Source organism: Ornithodoros turicata, chromosome 4 (genome assembly GCF_037126465.1).
Source record: "Ornithodoros turicata isolate Travis chromosome 4, ASM3712646v1, whole genome shotgun sequence".
NCBI classification, from domain to species: domain Eukaryota; kingdom Metazoa; phylum Arthropoda; class Arachnida; order Ixodida; family Argasidae; genus Ornithodoros; species Ornithodoros turicata.
Window position 1 is genome coordinate 5,292,008 of NC_088204.1, and position 20,063 is coordinate 5,312,070.

Here is a 20,063-nt window from a genome sequence, read left to right on the forward strand (position 1 = left end):
CGTTTCGAGGCGCGCACATTGTCGGCCGAGCCGACAATTTGGCCGACAAGGGTGGCCGGATCCATTGATTTTTGGTGAATTAAACTTTATAAAATTTTCAATACATGGGTGTCTGTGGGTGATGCAACAAAATCGCTGCTCTCTGCACGCATGCCCACGATATTTGGGCCAAAATGATTTCATTCCCTACAGTCCAGGAATTCGACAAGCTTACTGCAGTTTTGCAGATCCCCGCGAATGAAAATATTGGCTTTGTCATTTGCTATAGCATGTTCTGCGCGCTCGGGCCGATTTTTGCAGGTTTGAACTCCAATCCCGTGACACTGACATACGTGCTGGTTCATGTATCTGCAATGCCGAGTGATAGTATGCGAATACACTACTGACGTTGAAGTGGCGTTTCAATTATAGAAATGTCTGACAAGAGCGATTTGGTGAGAACAAAAGGTCGTCAGCTAAGACGATCGACATGTCTTTGTGGAGCTCATGTGAGCGCGAATTCCAGTACCCATACTTTTTCATCCCCGCTATACCTGTATCACGGTCCTTTGATACTCTCTCTGGTCACGAAACTCCGCCTGAAAGTTAGCCTAGGGACCGGAGCTGCCGCGCGGCGGCGCGCGCATAAGCAGCAGGTGGTGACGGTCGCGTCTGGCGCATCGTAGCCGTATGTTCGCGCGTGCGCTGAGCTGGCCGTTTTGGGTGGCTTTGAGCACAACAAACCCAATAATGTTGTTGTAATAAAGAGCATCAATGGACCGTGCCTATATTTCGCGAAACTTGAATTTCGCGAAAATTTCCACTTTTACGGTAGTCTGCTACAGAAAGCTCTACAGGTTTTCCCGCTCATTTTAATCCATTGGTCACTTAATTTAATCCAAACGCTACCCAGTTTAATCCAGTGGTGAACCAAATTAATCCAGACACCAACCAATTTAATCCAGGAGCTACCCAATTTAATTCAATTGTTTACTGTGTATCCAGTCATGACATGACTAAATACATACGGAATGCATTTGCATGTGTTGCTTGGATTAAGTTCGGTAGCGCTTGGATTAAATTGGTTGGTGTCTGGATTAATTTGGTTCACCACTGGATTAAATTGAGTGACCAATGGATTAAAATGAGCGGGAAAACCTGTAGTAAGAAGATACTCCTTATGAAACCTCGGAAAAATAATTTAAGAAACGCTACGAGGATAAACATCGCATATGTACAATCCATTTATACAGTACGAAGCGCGCATGCAAAAACAACAACACTTGGACATGATAAGCGTTCTAGACGTCCACAGCCATCACGACTGGAGCTTGCAGATTTCGTTGCGGATATTCTCTCTCGCCTGCACTTCGTATTTTGCACGGAAAGGCTGCGTCGCGAAGATGTTGGGAATTTGAAGGAAATATTGGAGCACCTATGGAAGGAGAAAACGGTCACACGAAAGCAGGATGTCTGTTGGGGTTTTTGAAGACAGTACCTTTAATTTGAGACTGTTGTAGGCGGGGTCAGACATGAAGCTGTATTCCTGTCTGATCTTCTCGGCATAGGCGCTGTACTCTGTGATAGACACCAACATGTACGTCAAGCAAGAAGAGGTCAAAGTTAAAGGTAAAAAACCGTACTGTTCTTTAATTGTGCACAATCTTCATTGTGATGACTCCCCTAGACTTAGCTGGCTAAGAGGAAGGAAATAGAACTTTCGCCATTGAATTCAACTGCTCTTACTTTGGGCATTTTCAACTTTTTCCCACTAATTTCATAATTTTTGAAAGCAATTTTCATCTCATACCAACACAAAGACAAAAACATACAACGTAAGACAGGGGTTTAAAATAAGAGCCACAATGGTCTGTTGGAATAGGCGACAATTTCAATGTCGTTATGGACACATAAATGAAATGGTTTTCTTTTTTATGTTAATAAAAGTAAATCTAATGTAGGGACAAAAAATCGTCATGTTCTTATAGTGTAACAGTGAAATGATCGATATATTAGTGGGCTGCGTTAGTACCTTCTAAAAAATCGGTGCCTCTTTGGCCATTGTGTAAAACGCGTCTAAATGCAGTAGCGTTATAGTATAGAGCACTCACGCGGCTATACTACGTGGTCATATGACGTCACGTGGTGGTTTGCCCTACAGCTAAAAAATGGCTGCATTTGCGCGGAATTTCCTTAATACGAACACTAGTTCGCTACACAGAAACTTCTGCAGTTACGTCATAGAACAGATACCTCGAGGGCTTCCACCGAGGGCGCTCATGTCGAAGTCCAGGAAGAAGTGTTTATCTTCATCTCCGTACACACCCTCCAGCTTGTGTTCTTCTGTGCTGTGAAGCTTCGTCAACGAAATGAGTTCCACAACCATCGACACCAAGCCCGTCTCCTTCGAAAAGAAACTGAATAAGTGAGAACGGAACTGCCCTATTCTGCTCAGGAAGTTCCTGAATTACAGTTACATAATTGATAACATAAAAATGCAGCGTTACCATCTTTCGAATTATTTCAAATATTTTCGAACACCTCGCAAGCGTACTGCTTGCGACACACTACTCTGTAGTCTTCAGCTCGTGGCGGAACGATCCCCTATCGGCGGTGTCGGGCACAGAGGACCAGTCCAAAATCGACTCCGAGGGGAAGTCGACAGGCAGTAGAGGCAGGCAGACGATGCTCAAGTACCTCTCCCGATTGGTTGATGGCGCTGGCGGGGCACAATGTCTTTACACGGTATGCACCACCTCCCCTCTTGAAACGATTTTGGTATAGCCCCTTGAGCGCGACAACACCGATAGGGGACTGTTGCGCCATGAGCTGGAGATTACAGACAAGTGTGTCGCAAGTAGTACTACAGGTTTAGTGTATAAGTGTGGTTGAAGAATCCTCTAATGACGAGAGAAAAAGACAATACAAGAACAAAGCGAAGACAAGGATGTGTTGTCCAGTTTATTTTACGTCCTTAAGCTTTTCTCACCAGAAACAGAAAGTTTATCTACCAGGATGCCCGCCTTTTCGAGTTTTATCACGGTCACTCCCTTAGCAACAGCACAGTATGCATGCAGTAAGGCGGGATCTATTTTTCTACGATGTACACTCGTTAACTTGTAAAGTATTCTTGCAAGTATTCAAGTACTCTTGCGCTCATACTTACGGTTGGAATCTCCGCCTGAACCGCAAATTCCCTGACTAGTTCAATGTTTGTTTCTTCGTTGTCAGTTGCCTTGGGATCGTACTCCAAACTGAAATAGGTAAATCATACATATGGAACAAATGCACGCGGATTACTACTACTACTACTTGTCGCGATATCGCACTACTTGTCACGACGTAGTGTGATGCGGCTACATATTGCTATATTATATTCTTATTGCAAATAAGAACACGCGCACGGGGGGAGGGGGGGGGGGGAGGGTGTACTTAACGTGCAGTTCTTAGGTTCATCGCGACTGCTCTTTTGCGCAAGAGAGTCCCGGAAAATGTCCCCCTTCTATTCGGTCGTGTCCACTAGAGTCACTAAATAGGGGTAAAGAGTATCGCATTCCTTTTCCGCGCCGGAGCCGCCGTCCGGTGTCCGCGATTGGGGCGATCGTGTCACGTGGTTTCCCTTTCCAAGAACGCGCCGTCCATGTTGAGTCCCCTCCATACAAAATCGGTTTTCCCGGTTGCGAGCTGGCTCGACTGCGCGCTGTTCTCCGACTGAAGAGGGAGAGATTGGTGTCCCATTGCTGGGCGACGCAGCTGCGCTGGATCCAAGATGGCGGTCTCGCGCTCCGGCGTGGCTCAGTGTCGCTACTCTGCTCCCTATTTAGTGACTCTAGCGTCCGCCCCTTCTTCTGTCGTCTGCATTTATAAAACGTGACAAAGAGGGCTCGCGATCGGCTGCTTGCATATCCCCTCGTTTCGCAGTGTACGGAAGTCTTAAGGTATTCGCCTTACTGCAGAAAGAAGACAGCTAGCGTGACAGCCCTGGGTTCCTTCAGGTGCCCCCTGTAGGCGCTGATCAGCTCCATCATGTTGTGCAAGTATTCCAGGTTGTAGTAGGCCCGCCATTCTTCGGCGTACTTTCTTCGTACTCGTTCCCACCATTGGTTCCTGGCGCCGTTCTCCAAGCCTTCCGTCGCGTTCATCCAGGCTTCCTTCACAGCTATTTCCTTCGTGTCACCCATTCGCATTCAGTTCTGGAACGGCAAGAGTGTTCACTCTTTCGACCTATACCTTCAACTTCACCATTCACTGCGCAATAAAAATCTCATTGAATTATCTCCAACACGGTCTGGATCTATTTTCCCGCACGTTGTTAAAAATAGTCTAAATGCCGGGAATAGTCATAGCCTACACACACACAAAAAAAAAATGTTAAAATATAAAAGGAACGTTTTCTGCGACGATATCACCGCAGTATCATGCACCTCATTGGACAAAGATTCGGTTTCGTTCTGCGTAACGAGTTGCAACAGAGTTGTCATATTACTTTCATTCCATTACGTTTTATTATTTTAGGGGGGGCAAAGGGAGAAACAATCACATTTACAAAAAAAAAAGGACAAAGAAATTAACGAAACACGAGTGTACAAGTAATAGCACCGTTTCCCACACGATTTTACAAAATTATCGTGGATATCGGTTAGGACAAAAAAATCAACAATGACTTCCAATCGCGTATGCATAAGTTACTGTTGAACATAAAAATAGTATATACGAGCAAGCTGCTGTAGACGCGAATGTTTCCGTGAGTTTGAGCGGAAAGGATAAACAGAACTCATGACCATGATTTTCGTACTACTATTTATTGATGTGATATTCACTAATGACGAGGCGAGAGACATAATCTGCAGGGGTGATGAATACGATCGAAAAAGAAAAGTTGCGGGCGAACGAAATTGAGACCGCACTGTGTAAAGTACATGTACGGTACAGCTTCAGTCAACCTTAATAATAACACTGGAAGAAATTTGGTCTTATTTCCCAGCGCGATAACAGCGCCACCATTGAGGAACTGGGAGAATTGTGAAATGATCAAAATCCTTGTGTTAAACTAACAGAATAATTTTGTTCAATTAAGATTTCGTTATAGCCCCAAGGGTTGCTGTAATCGCGTTCGGGAACGAGACCACATTTTTTCCAAGTTATTATTAAGGTTGACCGGAGCTGTACATGCGCCACTATTAACATTTCGGATGTTCCGTCTATTCTGGAACGAAGCAACGCTGTTATGCTGTTTGAACTACGTACCATACGTATATACTGAGTTCATTAACATATTTATTAACAACAAAGCGAATACTATTGGTTCGTATACGCAGATTCGACTTTTTCTAAGAAACATCTTTGCCATCTCTTCAACCCATGGATAGCCTCACGTTGTCTGTAAAGCTGCGATGTAGCTTCTTCTTCTTCTTCATCCTCGGGGAAATGGCCGTTATCCACTAAGGGCGATTGGCCAGTACGAGTGCGATGTAGCTGCTTGAAGGGTCGGAGACATCTTGTTCTTCGTCTTCGTCCAAGGAGATGATGGCCGTGAGCCACTAAGAGACATGAGTATGGCGGGCTAGAATCCTTCTAGCCCGCCATAACATGAGCGAAGATCGACGACAATCTTTCTCTTCTTCGCAGACACGCTGGCGAGTTGGCCAGTCTCTTCTTCCTCTTCTTCCACCATTAAGCACAGTGGCCACAAGCCACACAAGGCGATTGGCCAGGGTTCCGTGCCAGTCTACCAAATTTATGTCCCGGTGCCGACTGTGCTGTCTGGGGTTTTTCCTGGGTTTTCCTCAGACGCTTTCAGACATATGTCGGCACAGTTCCCTTAGAAGTCGGCCCAGGACGCACATTCCCCCAGGGCGTGAGTCGTGACGTTGCCCACATACGTGAGGCCGACAACGGCAAGCCCTATCACCACCACCAACCAACCAACCATGTCCCGGTGCCGGCTGTGCTGTCTGGGGTCTCTCCTGGGTTTTCCTCAGACGCTGTCAGACGACATATGTCGGCACAGTTCCCTTAGAAGTTGGCCCAGGACGCACATTACCCAGGGCGTCAGTCGTGACGTTGCCCACATCTGTGAGGCCGACAACGGCGAGCCCCACCACCATGTCGTTCGCGCAGCTGCTGCTTCTTCTTCTTCTTCTTCTTCAGCCACAAAGGAAATGGCAGCTTCTTTTTCATTTTCAGATTCAGTGCCCGTGAACGCTAATCAATGTCGTTCACGTGCTGAACGAACTCTGTTTCACGAGGCGAAGCAGAAGAAAAAGAAGAAGAGGCCCCGTGCATCGCCATTTCTGTTCGGAATTCCTATGGATGAACAGCATGGTATCCCACACACGAACACGAACCAGTTCTTCAAAGAGCGGTACTGCGGGATAGCACGGTGTGTGTAGAAACGTTTATAATTTACTTCTTCATCCGTAGGTATCCATGGGAAGGGTAGTCACTCGTCCGGAAAGAAGCGTGAGTACGCGCGGAGTGCCTCTTTACCACAATATAGTAATATGACGCTTTCTCTTTTCAGGAAACAAGCTCGCGAAGGGTAAGCATTAGCTGCAGGTATGACAATTGCGCGATGAATGGGCGTTTCCTTCCACAAAAACAGGACGCCAGACATTCACCATGCTTTTCCCATATGCCCTTTCTCTGTGGTGTGCCGTTATTGAAACTCAAATTGAAACTGAAAGCGCGGACGTTTTCTGTGCCCTATTCTGCCGGTAATTGCACCGAGACTCTATGCGTCAGGTCTCTATCTCGTTCGCTTCCCCTGAAAACTATGTCTAGATAGTCCAATACGACTAATCTTGAGAGAGTAGACTCTTGGTGGGCGAAAATGCCGCGGCGCGGCTCCCATGACGTCGCCCACGTGACACTAACTCCCGTTCTAAAATTCGAGGATTCAACACTAGAGGTGCTCAAGAGTCGACTCGCAGCGACTCTCCTTTCGAGGTGGGTCGCTAGAGTCGATGACGTACGATGGCTCTCATACGTCACGACTCCGACTCGCGGGTTGCGCGAGTTTAATAAACGGAGTCGTGACGTATGAGAGCCATCGTACGTCATCGACTCTAGCGACCCACCTCGAAAGGAGAGTCGCTGCGAGTCGACTCTTGAGCACCTCTAGTGTTGAATCCTCGAAGTTAGTGTCACGTGGGCGACGTCATGAGAGCCGCGCCGCGGCATTTTCGCCCACCAAGAGTCTACTCTCTCGGCTCTCGAGTTGTTCGAGTCGAATAAACGAACGCAACCTTAACGAGCACAAGAACAGACGTTTTATTTGAGACTGGAAGGTAATGCACCCGTACTGTTGCACGCAGCGAATGCAGAAGCTCCGCTTTTGGCTCCCCTCGACGAACCAGTCCCTGTGAAGGAGGTACAGCAAGCTGCTCCACCCGAACCAACCGAACCAAAGCGCAAAAAAGCGTACGCCAGCTTGTTTGTCGCGTGCGGACTGGTCCTCGTTGCCTTTGTCGTGGCAGGCTACTTCTATTGGCGCAGTCCGCGAGGGAGCCGGACCCAGGACCACTGTACAAGCAAGAGCTGCAAGCGGGCCACCGCTGACTATCAAGCCATGCTCGGCAAGAAGTACAGCCCGTGCACGGACTTCTACATGTACGCCTGCGGGGGATGGCTTGTCAAGAACGCGGAGTCCAGGGGGTACGTCGAAGACATTGCCAACGGCATCATTTCTGAAATCCACAACGCGTTCTTCAACCGAACGGAAAGCCATTCCGGAAATGACCCACTGCAAAACGGCCGCATATTTTACAAGAGTTGCTACGACTTCACTCGGTAGGTTTTTTCCAGTTTTGTTCTCTTCTATAGATGTCGTCGTCTGGTAAGTGGAGAAACCAGAAAGGGCCTTTCTTTTACGCCCGACACGTATACCTTTAACACTGACGCGCAATTGTGGGTCAACGAAGCTGCCACTCCAGACGGTGATCCAGAAGGTGCGATGCGGTCCTTCCCTTCAATTCTGCAGGTTTCTTCAGAACCTGGAAAACAGTTTTACTAATCTCCCAAAAGTTGCTTATTTCACGGACGGATCACTTCCAATGGGATCTGCATGAACAGAGGTTCAAATGCATAATTGCATGCACACAACACTGTGCATCTACGGTCACACACACAGCTGAACCATGTGAGACGGGTATGCCCGTGCTGGAATTGGTTTGTCAGATTTTCAGTAGATATAGTCTATGGGAGATGCAGCAATTAAAATGTGTTCTCTCCGCCCCCCCCCCTCCGCGATATTTGGGCCAAAATGTCATTCCCTACAGTAACGGTCGGGGAATTGATTGCAATCAACAAATTCGACAAGCGTATTGCACTTTTCCAGATCCCTGCGAATGAAAATAACGGCTTTGTCGTTTGCAAGCATGTTCTGCACACTGGAGCCGATTACATTACTTCCTTAAAAGAAAGGCAAAGCGAAGAAAATAATTTTGCGTCGGTGTAGCAAACTCTCCTCAGAAGCGAAAGTTAACTAGACCGCATGAGTACTCCTTAAGACTTAAGGCATTAAGCACTTAATGTCATTTTTCGTACCCGTGTGGCAGGGGAATAAGTAGGGCTCCGCGCTTTCCGTCTTTCCGCGTATATCTTTCGGTCTTTATTTATGTCCGTGATATCGGCGTTTTTTTCGCCGATTTTTTTAATCGCCGAATATAAATCTCAACGTAATTTCAAAAATGTGCTCAGCCGTACAGCGAAGTGGTGGTACCTAAATCGTGAAAGCGGTGCTCATTTAAGCTTATTGCAGAGATTGATCCCCCTAAGCTTTTCATGGACATTCCTTTGTGTTCGGTGTTTTTCAGTTAAAACCGAAAGTCCCTGCGTATTTTTTCGGTGTTTTTCGATTAGAACCGAAAACGAGGAACCACAGGTATAAGGTTTCAAATTTCTAGGTGCTACCTAACCTTCGAACGTATAAATCTATTTTGGATCAGTCCCACGCGGGGAATGAAATTTACTACTTGAGCTCCTCCTGAGGAGGAACCCGAGTTGTCATGTGGCTGTGGAGTACGCAGAGTCATGTAGCCATCCGCTCTTTCATCTGCAGGTCTGAAGATGGCCTTGACCACTTGGCGAAAATGGCCGCTAGCAGCCTCGAATTGGACGAAACCCAGTGGGTGGGTAGCAGTGCTCCAGCATTATTCCGCTTCGTCGTTGATCTCTCCCTTCGAAAAGGGGTCCCGACAATATTTCGGCTGGACATTCTAATGCTCAAGAAACCTAATCTTAGGGTCGTGGTCGGTCGTTCCGTGACCCTAATACTGAGTGCGAGAAGGAAGGACCTGGAGCCGGAAGATCCACGTGTGAAAGAATTCATTCTCGGTGTCCTGCCGGGATTCAACACCGACCCGTCCGAAAACGAACGCATTTTCCAGGCCCTGATGGAATTTGAGAAGAGCTTTCACCTGCAGTCGAAAAGGACAGACGTAGCGGACACTAACCTCACTTGTATGGCGGGCAACTGCCAGCTCCCGACGATTCCGGGCAAGCTCACCTCGAGAGATTGGGACACCGCCATTCAGAAGAGCCTCGGCGATGTGGCGACTGCCAAGATGAGGAGGATGCTGCCGTACCCGCGGCCCTTGGAAAATGTTACCCTGGCGTTTTTCGCCGCGGATCCGGCGATCCTCCTTCGTTACATATTTTTGCTCGCCATCACCAACTTGTTCGAACCACGGGCGGGCGACCCTCGACAAGCTTGCGCCAGCTTGACGTTGAAGCATTTCGCCGCCAGCACGACTTACCTGCTTGGCGAAAAACGCAATAAGCCGGGACTACGTAAACATTTCGCGAAATTCGTGGAAGGAGTCCGGGACACGGTGGGGCAGGCGCTGACGAACGCCACGTGGATGACGCCAGCCACCATCGACAGCGCGAGGAGATTGGTACGGGACACGAAGTTCGTCCTTCCGGACACGGCGCCCCCAGCGGTGAGCGATACGCTCGCCATGACGGACAGTTTCCTGAAGAACTACCCGTACGTGCTGCAGCGCTACAGTGAGACTCTGAACAGGCATCCCAGGCATAGACAGCCCACCTTTGGCGTGAGAAGTAGCCAGTTGTACGCCAATGTCGAAGTGAATAGTGAGAGTAACCACATTACGATCACGAATGGACTGATGTGGTATCCGTGGTTCTACGACGATGACGGCAGCGGTTCCATCAACTATGCCACGGTGGGATTTCGGGTGGCACACGCGCTGTTCACGGTCGTCGCATGGCGCGTTTTCAATACGTGGCCCAGCGAGGTATTGTACTCGGTTGTTTATGTAGTGTAGGCACGTCTAATCGGGACGTGTGGAACCCCGCGGCGTATAACTTGCAATTGCTATTCATGTCTAAACATGTGGTTACCTATTTTTGAGAATTCTTATGGCCCCTTAATTTCCAAAGTGACGAGCGATGACAACGCACCTTATCTAAGTCGTAACGTGTCACGCAACATATTGGGTGACGATCATTGTACGTGTGGCTTTTATAATGTAGATCGATCATGGAGGGTGTGTAGTAAGTTGCGGAGTTTAATTTTGTTATTTTCAAATAGGCCCCTAGGTTAGGAGTATAATGTATACGTTTAATTAATACGTTTAATAAAATGTATACGTTTGATCCGATTTTCCACCCTTATAGGCTCTAGTACTGCGACTAAATCTAATAGCTGTCACACGGCACTTTCAATGCAGGTTGAATCCGATCCGCATAGTTTCTCAAGAGCGTTCGGTGCGCGATGCTACTATATGGTCCAACTCGATGGGTATTGAAGGTTTGGCTTGTCGACAGGCGGCGCTCACAGCCCCGAGGCAGTACGCTGGGATTGACAAATATGTTCCTAAAAAGTAGAGAATAACCGCTTCCGCATTGTGCTGTTTACGAAGCCTTTACGGGGGGCGCGGTGTCGTGAGTGGTCGAGATTAAACAAACAGACCTAGACTAAGACCGTAACCGTGGTATTCTATAGGCTTGTATAGGAACATCTGCAAATTAATGTAACGTTTTTTGTTTACTGCTACAAATTCGCTGAGTTCGAGGATGCCAGTGACGGTCTTCAAGCCGTCTTGAGAATTTCAATCCCGTTTAATGGATCGGGTTAAGCAGTATCGGAGTTCGATCCTATACGCGAACGTGTCCGTGTAGCAGCGCCGGATCCGCGTTGATCTCGATGAGCATTGGCTCAATGCGGATTTTGTTTATTTGTTTATTTGTTTATTAGTGCTACACAAAATCAGGAACACACTTGAGATAAGGGACCGTGAGGGGGAAACCCTGTTAAACGGTCCCGCAAGAAAACATATTATTCAAATACATCTTATGAGGGAGAGGTAATGCAAAGGTAGTAGTCCGCACATAATGTAACAAGGAAAGTATACAAGATGATACACATCAATACATATAATATGCACAAACGGTGTACGTTGCTACAATGAAGTAATGGACATGAAGAAATGGACATGTCATTGAACTAAATAAAGATATTAATGCCGCTGTTGAAAGTGTAATTTGCAAGAGCGCTTGAAAGCGAGAAAACTAGTTGTTGACCTTAGGTTATGTAGGAGTTCATTCCACAACCTAGTTCCAAAAGAAGAAAGGGAGAAATGACCGAAATTAGAGCGAAAGGTCGAACATTGAAGTGAATGCGACACGTTCCGTAGGGAATATGGTGGAACGAAATTTTGAAAGTTAAGTTGTTGTCTGTCAAAAGACCTGTAGAAAAAGTTATGCATAAGAAGGGCAACTTTATAATCACGGAGATCGAAAATATTAAGTACAGATAAAAGAGAAAAAGCGAACGACACCGACTCCAGACGGCCGACAGAAAGGATAATTCGTAGCGCACGCTTCTGGGCAAAAAGCAGTGGGCTCAGATTAGAGTTATACGTGAGGCCGTAGACTTCAAGGCCGTAGTTGATATGGGAATGAATCAGGCCGTAGTATATAGTTAAAAGTATGTTAGTTGGGACTAGGTTCCTGAGTCCTAGGATCGAAAGTGTCTGTGTGACAGGGGTGGTAATAACTCTCTCCGATACGCGGCTTTCCAACCGGTGTGAAACATGTGATTCTCTCTCTCCACTGCAGGTGAGACCGAAGTTTGTGCAGCAGGTGGTTTGCGTGACCGAACAGTATTCGACGTTATTCGCCGGGAAGATAAGGAAAAGCGATGAAGATCTCGCAAAGGTGTCCGTCTACGCTACCGCACGTGGGGTGTCTCTGGCCCTCCAGCTCAGTTCTTTCCCAGACGAGGAGGCGAAACGGCTGTTCTTCGGTCGGTACTGTCAGCAGTACTGCACTAGCCGTTCAAGTGGAAGGAGCATTCTCAGGTCTCCCCTGAGTGCGAAGACGCTCTGCGAATTTCCCGTCCTTCTGTCACCATTGTTCGCGAAAACGTTCGCCTGTAATGTTACGCACAAGTGCATATTGACGTGATGTCAAATTCACGGTCTATAGTAAAAAAAAGTTCAATTCAAAGTTTAATACGGGTCCGGATGCGATGTGTAAGACAATCTTAATTCACCGTCACACGGAAAACTGGAATAGGCAGTTTCATAAACCGAAACTACGAGAGGTTACCCGAAATCAGGAAGAGCAGCAAAACATTTGTTTTTATACTGTCACATTTCTAGGCTTGTCTATATTCTCCAAAAAATCCGGCCGGGTCTTATCCAAGAGAGCACACTGGAAAGGATCTTTATTAAAGGGGCCGTAAACAGGCCACCAAACATTTCTGAAATAATAATAACCCGTGAAAGAACGCAGTTAGAGCGTTAGAGAAAGTTAGAGCGCGGGGCGGAGCTAAAATGCGAAAGAGTGCAGTGAATATTTCATCCGTATGCAAGCGCCTTTTGTTTTTGAGCGTTAGTAATTGCAAGGAGTTTTCACTGACTAAGTTCTAATATAACACAAAGAAATGTGCACCTTTTGTACCTGTTTACGGCCCCTTTAAATATCCGGATTTTTTTCTTTTTCCATTTTTTTTTTCAGCCCTGGTTAGATGTCGATCACGCAAAATTCCACCCAGCAGAGTTTCGGGACAATTTTGAGAAATTCCTTTTTATTAAAACACTGACATTATTGCAGCAAAAGCGCTGGATATAAAATTCAATGACACACTGGCTAATTGAAATATTTTGCGCGGTAATTATGAGCATAATGGATGGTTTTAGCGATTCTCAAGATAGCGTTGCCCCCACACGCGCAGTTTTAGAGTTCCGGTGTTGCGGTGATCTTCAGGGCAAGTTCAGCTCAAGTCACCATTTCCTCCTATCTTGCGATTCTCGTCCTTACGATCTTCGCTCAGTTTTTCTTTTTTCTTCTTCTTCTTCTTCATTCCGCTCCTTTCAACAGACATCGCTCGCTCGTAAGTTGTTAATTTTTGTGCTTTCGTACGGTTCGAGAATAAAAGGTAGGCCGAACACACTGATTGGTCCACTGCATTCTATATGCAGTCGATCTATTACTGTAATAGTCTCCCTCAATCCTATGTAGTAATTATCTAATCAATGAAGCCGGGTTATAACGGGCCTCATTCCTCTCCCGGAACATGAGTGACAGCTGGAGTGAGGAGCTCGAGAGGAGAGCTCCTTAGAAAGCAAAGAGAGCACGAAGGATTTTTTTTTTTACAGATACGAGGATTCTCTCACGTTTCTTAGGTAAGACCGGGAATTACCTGTTTTAATATCGCGCCCATTTTCAATGCCTGTCTCTGCTGTCCCTTTTCCCCTACCTTTAATCCTACTGTAAAACCTTTACTGCTCCGACTTGCACAACAATTAAAACAACACAACAGTAGACGTTTCGCCGCCTATCCAGGCAGCATCCTCAGTACAAATGGGCAAACCAAGGGGCACATCACTCACTTATCAAAGAGGGCGGCGTACACATCCGGCAGAGGGCCACGGTTTTTGTTGCACGCTGACTCCGCATGTCTGATAAACCACGATTCCAACAACTTTCGCGGGCCCCATCTTATCTCCCGTGCCAAGGTTTCCGCGTTATCAAAATCAAATACATGTTCAGTGGCCCAACAGTGATCAACCAACTCGGTTTTCAATCGCGTGGCATTCGTAGCATTGGCCACATCACTTTTATGCTCTTTCAAACGTGTTATTCGTTTCCTACCTGTCTCACCGATGTAGATCCTATCACAACCCCCGCATTGGATTTTGTACACAACACCGCTTTGTTCATGCGGTGCGGTGCGATCTTTAGGTTTTCCAAAAGTGGCGGCCAAAGTACATATCGGTTTGAAAACCGTTCTTACACCTAGTGGGCGTAAAGCCCTACGAATCGCATACGACACACCTTGAACAAAAGGGATGCACACCACAGATTTGACGTTGTCGGTCCTAGTTACCCTATCTTTGACACGTCGTCTTGTGTTGCTAAGGAAAGTACCTGGATAGCCCCGTTTCCCCAGAGAGGTAGCTATGTTAGTTAACTCCTGTAACCGTACATACTCATTAGACGACAGCGCGTCACATCGGGACAAAAGGGTACGCGCCACAGCTTGTTTGTGTTCAAATGGGTGGTGTGAATAAAAAGATAACAGACCCCCACTGTCGCAGGGTTTGCGGTAAACAGAAGTCCCAAGGAAGTCCTCTCGGTCCCGTCTCACTTACACATCCAGAAAAGGGAGTGAGCCGTCACTTTCCGTTTCACAAGTAAACTGAACAGCGGGGTGTACACTGTTCAGAGCCTGGTGGAACGCATACAAGCTACTCCTTTCCAGCACAACAAACGTATCGTCAACATACCTACAATACATCTTCACCGGAAAGAGAAATGACATCACCTCACTCTCCACATGCTCCATTACTATGTTGGCGACAGTTACCGACACTGGGCTTCCCATAGGGCAGCCCTCAACCTGATGGTACACAACACCAGCAAAGGTAAAAAACGTCTGCTTTAGACAAAATCTAAGTAAAACCATGATATCATTGACCAGTAATGACGTGCGATTTTCTAGCGTACAATCTTCTTTCAAACGTTTCTCAATGATGCTTAAAGCCACCACAACGGGAACGTTCGTAAACAACGAAACCACATCAAAGGAAACCATTAACTCGTCGTCCCTCAACTGAAGTGCACGGACACGGGAAACAAAGTCCCTAGAGTTCTTAACTGCAAACACATTATCAGCCACAAGAGGCTTTAAAAGTTCTACCAAAAATCTAGACAACCCATATGTCGGCGAACCCACAAAGGACACAATCGGTCGAAGAGGGCAATCCTCCTTGTGAATCTTGGGCAATCCGTATATTTTTGGTACAGCCCCATCTGAAGAAAATAGGCGACGGTAAAGAGTCTCATCAATCTTGCCCTCTCTTCTAAGTCTTCGCAAATGATCAACAAGCTGCCGCTCAGACTTCGCAGTAGGATCGGCAGCCATCTTCTCAAAGTGGACAGGGTCATCCAACAACTGTAGCATCTTCCTGTCATACACCTCGCGATCCAGGAGAACAGTGCCCTTCCCCTTGTCAGCTGGGAGGATCACAACCGAAGCATCAGACTTCAAATCCCTTAAGGCCGCACATTCCCCACGGGTTAAGTTCCGACGCTGTTCAGTTTACTTGTGAAACGGAAAGTGACGGCTCACTCCCTTTTCTGGATGTGTAAGTGAGACGGGACCGAGAGGACTTCCTTGGGACTTCTGTTTACCGCAAACCCTGCGACAGTGGGGGTCTGTTATCTTTTTATTCACACCACCCATTTGAACACAAACAAGCTGTGGCGCGTACCCTTTTGTCCCGATGTGACGCGCTGTCGTCTAATGAGTATGTACGGTTACAGGAGTTAACTAACATAGCTACCTCTCTGGGGAAACGGGGCTATCCAGGTACTTTCCTTAGCAACACAAGACGACGTGTCAAAGATAGGGTAACTAGGACCGACAACGTCAAATCTGTGGTGTGCATCCCTTTTGTTCAAGGTGTGTCGTATGCGATTCGTAGGGCTTTACGCCCACTAGGTGTAAGAACGGTTTTCAAACCGATATGTACTTTGGCCGCCACTTTTGGAAAACCTAAAGATCGCACCGCACCGCATGAACAAAGCGGTGTTGTGTACAAAATCCAATGCGGGGGTTGTGATAGGATCTACATCGGTGAGACAGGTAGGAAACGAATAACACGTTTGAAAGAGCATAAAAGTGATGTGGCCAATGCTACGAATGCCACGCGATTGAAAACCGAGTTGGTTGATCACTGTTGGGCCACTGAACATGTATTTGATTTTGATAACGCGGAAACCTTGGCACGGGAGATAAGATGGGGCCCGCGAAAGTTGTTGGAATCGTGGTTTATCAGACATGCGGAGTCAGCGTGCAACAAAAACCGTGGCCCTCTGCCGGATGTGTACGCCGCCCTCTTTGATAAGTGAGTGATGTGCCCCTTGGTTTGCCCATTTGTACTGAGGATGCTGCCTGGATAGGCGGCGAAACGTCTACTGTTGTGTTGTTTTAATTGTTGTGCAAGTCGGAGCAGTAAAGGTTTTACAGTATGTCTTCATCACCCGGCTTTTGGAGTATTTTCTCACCTTTAATCCTGTTACAAGCCGAAAATTACGCCAGTCGAGTCTTCCTGAATCATTCCTTCCCAGGCGTGGCACCCGCAGAATCTTCTAAACCGGCTTATAGGGAAACCACTTGTTCAGCTTGTTACGTGCATAAAAGCGCAGCTGCTGTACAGCTTCACGTGAGCAAAAAATTGGCGCTCAATCGTATGCGAGGCAGCGCAGGTGTTGTATGCTTACCTCTGTAACTGACGGAGAATGGTGTCCGTAGGGAAAGGACCTTGATCTCAAGCTACACGGTTACACGGGGTTACTATTTTCGACGCTGTTGACAGCCGTCGTCGGTGGAAGCCCACCAAGGAAGCTGGCTGAGAGCAACGACGGCTGAGGGCGCACGGGAACGTCCATATGACTCAGACCCAGAGTGGCGGCAATAAATCGATACGCACAGTTGCCAGAGCAGTGAGAGCGAACAGAAGGTGGATCTGGCGGGAAAATTTAAAACCTAAACCGCCTGTGCTGCCTGATCTTCCACAGGAATGGCTATGGCAAACTTGGACGCAGATCCCATTTCAGCCTCGCTGGTACGTTGACAGGCCCCCTCGATGCCCGAAATGAATGGACGGAACAGACAAGAAAAGTGTCAACCATATTATTTCGTATCTCTCGTATACTTGCACACTTAACATCCACACGATGTCGTATTAATCGATTGCTTATCCGCGACAGTCGTTCCCGTGGGTCCCATCCGAGCTGCCCCGTAGTTACTCGGCAAATCCTCGAAACTCCTCTGCGCCGTACTGCAGCCAGGAATCCACGTACCTCGCCGCAAAGCGCTCCGAGTAAAAGGGCGGCGATGGAAACAGCAAGCCGTCCACAAATCCAATATGGCCACCACGAGGTATGAGGACCGCCGCCACGAAGCCAGACTCCTTTATCTCGTCGAGAGGCATCGAGTCCTTGGGCACAAAGATATCGTCTCTGGCTGTCAGAAACAGCAGGGGTCGACGCACTGTCCCCAACTTTCCGTTCAGGCAGGAAGCCTTGTAGTAATCTTCCACGGACCCGAACCCGAGTAGCGGCGCCGTAAAACAGGCGTCAAACTGCTTGACGGTCTTGCACTTGGACAGCGTGTTGACATTCAGCTTGGCTTCGATGACGTCACGGTTTCGCTGGACGCAGTCCACGAGATACTTGGTCAGGTAGTGGTTGATCATAAGGTTAGGCCCCACCCTCTGCAGGTTCTCGGTGGCAGCCAGGAGGTCTGTCGGGGTCGAGATCACGAGAGCCGCGTCGATGAGGGCTTCAACGCCTGTTTGCGATAGATAGTGGGTGAGGACGACGCCTCCGAACGAATAGGCAACGCTCAGTACCGACGTTGAAGGATACTTGGTTTTGACGGCGGCGAGGACGTCGAAGATGTCGTCTGTATTGAGGCAGGAGCGCAAGCGGAGTGTCTTGAGTGGGACGCCGCCATCGCCTCGATGGTTGAGGACGACGCACCGGCATCCCAGGTCGCCAATGAGAGGGACCAAGGACTTTATGTAGTACACCTGTCAAAAAGAGAGAAATTATGATTGTGGCCCGGACTTCACTATCCGTCAGGTTTACCTGGCTGTCCGCAGTGAGGCCGGGCAAGACGAGAACAGTGGGTCTATCAGGTTGGGCGTTTTCTTCGCCGAACCAATCCAGGGCACAGACACCACCGTCAGAAAGGGTCAAGAGCTGCCGGTTGTACGCGATGTCGGGCTTTTTCTTCTGCAACAACAGGGCCACCAATGTCTGGGCGTGGCTCGTGAAGCACCAGGGAGTTGGCAGGAACCGTTCGCGGATGAAGGAACACCTCGTGAGGAGGAAGTTTCGAAAGGTCCCTTCCCCGCACACGAGACATGGTTTCTTCGAAGAGGTTACGACGTAGTAGAGGGCGAAGGCAGTTCCTACGACGGATGCGACGATGCTGTAGTGCGACATCACAACTCAACGGAAATTCTTCTTCTTCTTCTTCTAACTGCTGTGGCGCACAGCCAAAGGCAGTAGGTCACGAGCCAATGTGTCTTCTTCTTCTTCTTCAGCCACAAAAGAAATGGCCCTTAGCCACACAGGGCGATTGGCCAGGAGTATGAGAGGGGAGTATGGTTCCGGGGGGGGGGGGCGTTGTAGAGACGGTATCGCGGGCATAGAGACGGGGACGGTAGTGAGGGTGTGTCAGTGCCAACGAACCGAGTAGTTGTTCTTCATCATCTTCTAATTAAAAATGGGTGGCGCATAGCCCAGAGCATAGCCACGGAGATGGGTGCGCTTGCTTAGAGGCTGTGAGGCATGAACGAGATGACGGAATAAAGAGTTATAGACGGAATAGAGAGAGAGGATGCTATGAGCACGAAAAGGAATGGCAATGAAAGTGTTCCGCGGCGACCTGCAAGGAGGACAAACAAACAAAAAAAGGAAGAAGTGGTCAATGGTTTCCTCAAGAGCACAGTGCGGGCAGCGGGGTGAAGGAACACGACGTATACGAAAAATAAAGGAATTTAAACGAGGGATGCCGCAGCGTCAGGAGGATCTCCATCCGACGGGAGATGCGCAAAAAAAGAGGGCCAGGGCGAGCCTAGGTGAGTCATCTCAGGGCGAGAATGAAGCTCACCAGGCCGAAGACGACCTGCGGAGAAAATCAACGCGCTTAAACGTGAGGTAGAGAACTTTATAGGGGCAGAAGGAAAGACGGCAAGCTGAGCAGGTGAGAGAGCCGCCCTTGCAAGGGCGTCAGCAACCTCATGGGGAGGAAAGCCAACGTGCGCTGGCACCCAGGAAAACAAGATTTCGCGAATGAAAGGGGGACATGTATAGGAAAGGAGCCGAAACTCAAGAGACGCAGTGTTCGACCCCAACCAATGGCAGGCAGTCGGAGAAGAGATATACATGTATGAGCGCGTGATTGGGGGAAACGTGCCAGTGAGCAAAAAGAATAGCCAGGAGCCCTACAAAGTAAACCGGCATGTAATTAGGGGTGCGTATGCTTTTACGGGCCTTCAAGCGTGGGAAGAAGGTTCCGATGCCAGTCTTCTCGTCAGCAACACCGTGTCCTCCTGCGTCGTCACACTTTATGGCCTGCCACGTTCATTGGACACTTCTTTGCCTCTTCTTCGTCTCCTTGACATAGCCGCAAGGCGATTGTTGTATGGTGAGCAAGAAGCCCACCTCACCACGCAATACAAGTAGGTCAGGTAGGTCTTTCGCGCAGCCATTCAGCTTTTCCCTTTCCCCTCGTGCACGTAGAACGGTCTCATTGGATCGACGTTGTGCCACAAGTGCACGTGAAACATGTGTCGGCCCAGGGCGTCAGTCGTGACGTTGCCCACCTCTGTCAGGCCGACAACGGCGAGCCCTTTCACCGCCACCGCCATCATCATCATCATCATCTTTTCATCATCATGAGCAGAGACGTACTGTCGTAGAGTAGGGGATGTTCTTTTTCTTTTCTTCTTGTCACTTTATGTACACGTAAGGTGATATACACGTATGCCACATTCGCGTGGAACACCTTTGGTGGTACAGTCGACAGCGTG

General features: G+C 48.1%; 3 protein-coding genes across 5 annotated transcripts; 1 reads left to right on the forward strand and 2 right to left on the reverse strand.

Annotated features, from left to right (window-relative positions):
• Positions 1-1,205: 1,205 nt before the first annotated feature.
• On the reverse strand, positions 1,206-16,928 carry LOC135390793 (uncharacterized). Of its 2 annotated transcripts, XM_064620698.1 has the most exons (7): positions 16,741-16,928; positions 16,525-16,676; positions 3,931-4,172; positions 3,146-3,233; positions 2,233-2,383; positions 1,478-1,557; positions 1,206-1,414 (listed from the first exon to the last, which is right to left on the reverse strand). In XM_064620698.1, exons 3-7 carry the CDS (start codon positions 4,164-4,166, stop codon positions 1,298-1,300), a joined length of 672 nt encoding a protein of 223 aa, XP_064476768.1. In that variant the 5' UTR covers positions 4,167-4,172; positions 16,525-16,676; positions 16,741-16,928; the 3' UTR covers positions 1,206-1,297. The 2 variants fall into 2 exon arrangements, with proteins under 2 accessions (XP_064476768.1, XP_064476769.1); XM_064620699.1 differs by lacking the exon at positions 16,525-16,676.
• On the forward strand, positions 6,167-12,462 carry LOC135390792 (uncharacterized). 2 transcript variants are annotated; one of them, XM_064620697.1, is made up of 7 exons: positions 6,167-6,343; positions 6,403-6,441; positions 6,503-6,520; positions 7,296-7,401; positions 7,477-7,770; positions 9,041-10,241; positions 12,067-12,462. In XM_064620697.1, the coding sequence occupies exons 1-7, from the start codon at positions 6,292-6,294 to the stop codon at positions 12,412-12,414; spliced, it is 2,058 nt and encodes a 685-aa protein (XP_064476767.1). In that variant the 5' UTR covers positions 6,167-6,291; the 3' UTR covers positions 12,415-12,462. The 2 variants fall into 2 exon arrangements, with proteins under 2 accessions (XP_064476767.1, XP_064476766.1); XM_064620696.1 differs by having other exon boundaries at positions 6,168-6,343; positions 7,296-7,770.
• A 208-nt stretch (positions 16,929-17,136) lies between the features above and the next one.
• Positions 17,137-18,487, reverse strand: LOC135392648 (phospholipase ABHD3-like). Its single transcript, XM_064623364.1, has 2 exons — positions 18,112-18,487; positions 17,137-18,053 (listed from the first exon to the last, which is right to left on the reverse strand). Exons 1-2 carry the CDS (start codon positions 18,469-18,471, stop codon positions 17,265-17,267), a joined length of 1,149 nt encoding a protein of 382 aa, XP_064479434.1. The 5' UTR covers positions 18,472-18,487; the 3' UTR covers positions 17,137-17,264.
• Between the last annotated feature and the right edge of the window lie 1,576 nt (positions 18,488-20,063).

Bases quoted from the DNA above. Each gene is read 5' to 3' on its own strand.
- LOC135390793 (XM_064620699.1), bottom strand. From the start codon at position 4,166: ATGCGAATGGGTGACACGAAGGAAATAGCTGTGAAGGAAGCCTGGATG. The intron at 3,234-3,930 runs GTAAGGCGAATA...TACCTATTTCAG, and splicing joins CTAGCTGTCTTCTTTCTGCA to TTTGGAGTACGATCCCAAGG. The intron at 1,415-1,477 runs GTACTGTCTTCA...CTCCTTCCATAG, and splicing joins ACAACAGTCTCAAATTAAAG to GTGCTCCAATATTTCCTTCA.
- LOC135390792 (XM_064620696.1), top strand. From the start codon at position 6,292: ATGAACAGCATGGTATCCCACACACGAACACGAACCAGTTCTTCAAAG. The intron at 6,344-6,402 runs GTACTGCGGGAT...CTTCATCCGTAG, and splicing joins AACCAGTTCTTCAAAGAGCG to GTATCCATGGGAAGGGTAGT. The intron at 7,771-9,040 runs GTAGGTTTTTTC...TTTCATCTGCAG, and splicing joins AGTTGCTACGACTTCACTCG to GTCTGAAGATGGCCTTGACC.
- LOC135392648 (XM_064623364.1), bottom strand. From the start codon at position 18,471: ATGTCGCACTACAGCATCGTCGCATCCGTCGTAGGAACTGCCTTCGCC. The intron at 18,054-18,111 runs GTAAACCTGACG...TCTTTTTGACAG, and splicing joins GCCTCACTGCGGACAGCCAG to GTGTACTACATAAAGTCCTT.